The sequence below is a fragment of the Lathyrus oleraceus genome, chromosome 5, assembly GCF_024323335.1.
Source record: "Lathyrus oleraceus cultivar Zhongwan6 chromosome 5, CAAS_Psat_ZW6_1.0, whole genome shotgun sequence".
In the NCBI taxonomy this organism is placed as follows: Eukaryota; Viridiplantae; Streptophyta; class Magnoliopsida; order Fabales; family Fabaceae; genus Lathyrus; species Lathyrus oleraceus.
In genome coordinates this window covers 312,903,919-312,908,567 of record NC_066583.1, presented here as the reverse complement: position 1 = coordinate 312,908,567, position 4,649 = coordinate 312,903,919, and the positions used below count along the sequence as shown (strand labels likewise).

Below are 4,649 nucleotides of genomic sequence, written 5' to 3'. Positions count from 1 at the left end.
ACTTACTTGAAAATAAATTTATTTGAAGGGTTACTGGTCGTATGTGAGTTTCCAGAGGTGTTTCCATATGATATTTTAGATTTACTGCCAGAGAGGGAGGTGGAGTTTTCTATTGATATTGTTTCTGGTACTATACTTGTTTCTATGACACCATACAAATGTTAGCATCATAGTCGGGAGAACTGAAGAATCAATTAGGAGACTTACTTGAAAAGAAATTTATCAAACAAAGCGTGTCACCTTGGGGAGCTTCAGTGTTGTTGGTAAAGAAGAAGGATGATAGTATGCGACTGTGTGTTGGTTATTGGCAGTTGAATAAAGTGACAATTAAGAACAAGTATCCACTTTTGAGAATCGATGATTTGATGGACCAACTGGTAGGATATTATGTGTTTGGAAAAATTGATTTGAGATCAAGTTACCATAATATTCGAGTTAAGGATGAAGATGTTTAGAAGACGGCATTTAGAACTTGATATGGTTACTACAAATATTTAGTGATGCCTTTTGGAGTGTCGAATGCACCTGGTTTGTTTATGGAGTATATGAATCACATTTTCATCCTTATCTTGATCAATTTGTCATGCAAAGCATTTGAGCATTTGAGGATTATATTACAGGTGCTAAAAGAGAATAAGTTGTTTGTGAAGTTATCAAAAATGTGAGTTATGGTTGCAAGAGGCGAGTTTCCTTGGGCATGTTATTTATGGTAATGGAATTGTAGTGGATCCATCCAAAGTAGACGTAGTGCTACAATGGGAGGTTCCTAAATCGGTTACATAGATCAGAAGTTTCCTGGGGTTGGCAAGTTATTATCATAGGTTTATCAAAGGGTTCTCAAATTTTTCCTTTTCGTTGACTCAGTTGGCTCGAAAGGGCCAGGCCTATGTATGCGATATTCATTGTGAAGAGAGCTTCAGAGAGTTAAAGAAAAAGTTAACTACAACTCCGATTTTGATTTTGCTAGATCTTCATGAACCATTTGTAGTATATTATGACCTTCTAAAATGGGTTTGGGTAGGTGTTAATGCAAGATGGTAAAGTGGTGGCTTATGCTTCATGACAATTGAGGGTACATGAGAGGAATTATCCTACCCGTGATCTAGAGTTGGTAGCAATGGTATTTGTGTTGAAAATTTGGAGGCACTATCTTTATGGTTCAAGATTCGAAGTGTTTAGCAACCATAAGAGTTTAAAGTATTTGTTTAACCAAAAGGAGTTGAATATGAGGCAGAGAAGATGGTTGGAATTTCTGAAGGACTACGATTTTGGCTTAAATCATCATTCAGGTAAAGCTAATGTTGTGGTTGATGCTTTGAATCAAAAGTCTCTACATATGTCGGCGTTGATGATTAGAGAGTTGGATCTCATTGAGCAGTTTAGATATTTGAGTATGGTTTGTGAATTGATAACTGGAAGTGTGATGCTAGATATGTTGAAGGTGAATAGTGTGTTCCTTAATGAAATTAGGGAGAACCAAAAGCTAGATGTGAAACTGGTGGATTTATTGTCTTCAATGAACCCAAACGAAGAAAGTGACTTTAAAATGGATGCGCATGGAGTGCTGAGGTTTCGAGGTAGAGTATGTGTGCTTAACAATTCTGAGCTGAAGAGGATGATTTTATCAAAAGACATAGAAGCAGTATGAGTATTCATCCTAGAGATACTAAAATGTACCAGGACCTCAAGAAAATGTTTTGGTGGCCAGGAATGAAGCGAGATATGATGCAATTTGTGTATGCATGTTTGACTTGCCAAAAGTCAAAGGTAGAGCACCAGAAGCCTCCGAGTTTGATGCATCCATTGAATATTCCATAATGGAAATGAGATAGTATTTCGATGGACTTCTTGACCGGATTACCGAGTACTCCAAGAGGGTTTGATGTGATATGGGTGACTATTGATAGACAAACGAAATCGGCCCATTTTATTCTAGTTAATATCAGTTTCCCATTACAGAAGTTGAATGAGATTTATATCAGGGTAATCATGAAGTTACATAGTGTCTTGTCAATTATAGTTTCCAATACAAACTCATATGGTTTACTTCCAGATTTTGGGGAAGTTTGCAGGAAGCTTTGGGTACTAAGTTGAGGTTGAGTTCTTCTTATCATCAATAGACTGATGGTCAGACAGTAAGAACTATTCAGTCATTGGAGGACTTGTTGAGGGCTTGTGTACTCGAATAAGGAAGTACTTGGGATAGTCATCTGCCATTGATTGAGTTCACTTATAATAATAAAAAAATCATTCTAGCATTGAAATGGAATTGTTTGAAGCATTGTACGGTTGGAGGTATAGGATACCTCTGTGTTTGTATGAATCTTATGGGAGTGTTGTACTTGGACCGAAAGTTGTCCAATAGACTACTGAGAAGGTGAAGTTGATTCAAGATAAAATTAAAGCATCACAAAGTAGGCAAAAAAGATACCATGATTAGAGGAGGAAAGATCTAGAATTTAGGGAAGGTGATCATGTGTTCCTAAGAGTCAATCATGTGACTGGTGTTAGGAGTGCACTAAAATCAAATAATCGCACTCCTAAGTTTATTGGTCCATATCAAATTTCTCAGAGAATTGGAATTGTGGCTTATAGAGTGGCCTTGCCACACGATCTTTTGAATTTGCATGATGTGTTCCATATGTCGCATCTTCAGAAGTATATTCTTGATTTGTATCACGTGATTCAGATGGATGATATGCAAGTGAGGGACAACCTTACGATAGAAGCATTGCCTGTGAGGTTTGAGGATCAAGAGTTGAAGAAGCTGAGGGGCAAGGAGATTGCTCTAGTGAAAGTTGTCTGGGGAGGAAATATGACTTGGGAGCTGGAGATCTGGATGCGAAAAGTATATCCGGAGTTGTTTTTATTAGGTAAAAAATTTATATGAAAATATTCTAAGTGGGGGAGAGTTTTAACACCTTATTTAAATTATCTAATTCTATAGAATAATTTAATTGTATTGTGTGTGTTTTGATAGTAGGGGAGCCTTGGGTATGGGGTAGTGTCCCTAGAATATTAGAATTTTAATTGAGGGGTGTGGTAGTAATTAACGAGAAGCATGGGGTGTTGGACACAATGAGATTAGTAGTAATAATAAATAAGTTAATATTTATTTAAAATAATAATAATAATATATAGATAGTATTGCTTTTATTATTATTTTATTAGGTAATTAGCCTAATGATATGATATAGAAAATATAATATATATAGAGAGATATTATTATTAGTATTTGGTTTTTTAATTTGATTTAATATAATAATAATAATAATAATAATTATTGTTATTATTATTATTATTATTATATTATAATAATAAGATTCAAAAATAAATTAAAAATATGAGATTTAGTTGGCCTACTTATAAGAAGATGAGGAGAGAACGGAGAGCTGGGAGCGAACGTGAAAGAATTGGAAAAGGGAAAGCTAGGGCAAGAGGCAAGGGTAGGAAGAAGAAGAAGATCACCATTGTAGAAGAGCTTTGAGCATAAAATTCTAAGATAATGGGGGAACCTATTCCTATAAGGGGGTCTAATCATGAGAGGGTAGTGAGGGATCCTTACCCTTTTAGGTTGGTCTTATGCCATGTTATGATTGTTGTTGGTTTATGATGATGATTGTGAGGAATAAATTGTAATTGTTGTGGCTATTTTTGTTAGTGATGAATTTTGAATTGTTGCTGAATTTTATATTTGTTGTATATCAAGGGTTTGGGATGATGGTAGGGTATGAAATTGTGAATGTATTGGTGTGATTATATGAATATAAGTAGTGATAGATATTGGTATGTTTATGGTTAAGTTTAAAACCATGGAATATTTTTTGTGATGATTTCATGGACGTTTTTGTTGGTGCACAGGGTTGAAGATGAAGATGGAGAGAGAGAGAGAGAGAGAGAGAGAGAGAGAGAGAGAGAATAGATCTAACTAACCTTTTGAGAAACTTTGTATTGATTGCATTCACACTGAAATTTTGTTACACGTTTGGTTTATATACACAAACAATAATGCCACGTAGGGGGAAAATCCTAACATACACTAGTTAGGTTAAGTTTAACAAAACTAATAATACAACCCAAAAGCTAAAACACACTTCTGGAACAACAACCTCAAAAGCTTTTACTTTTCAGTCATAACACTACTTCTGAATATGAATTACTTCTAACACCATCCCTTAATTCATATTCAGCTAATTAAATTCTACAACACTAATTACACCCCTTAGATGGATAAAGTGTTTCATCTTGACAACTTTAGTTAGCATATCTGCAAGTTACTTATGTTTACTATAGTGCACAACTTCTAGCACTCCATTTTGAACCTATTTCCTCATAAAATGAAACTTCGTGTCAATATGCTTGCTTCTTTATTCTTGGCAAGGCTTATGGTTGATTTGTTGTCAATCATCAGCTTTACAGGCTTGTTGACTTTGATCTTCATATCCTGCAACACATTCATAATCAAAATAGCTTGACATGGAGACAAAGCACATGGAATGTACTCAGCTTCACATGTTGACAATGTAACCAATGGTTGCTTCTTGGAGCACCAAGAGATAGGACCTCCTAGATACATGAAGAAATATGTAGAAGTACTTCTTCTGTTCAAATTTGTCTCCACACCAATCAAAATATGAATAGCACATCAG

General features: G+C 35.1%; 1 protein-coding gene across 1 annotated transcript; it reads left to right on the top strand.

The window, feature by feature from the left end:
* Positions 1 to 1,117: 1,117 nt before the first annotated feature.
* Positions 1,118 to 1,648, top strand: LOC127080389 (uncharacterized). The gene has a single exon (XM_051020710.1). The coding sequence runs from the start codon at positions 1,118 to 1,120 to the stop codon at positions 1,646 to 1,648; it is 531 nt and encodes a 176-aa protein (XP_050876667.1).
* Positions 1,649 to 4,649: the final 3,001 nt, after the last annotated feature.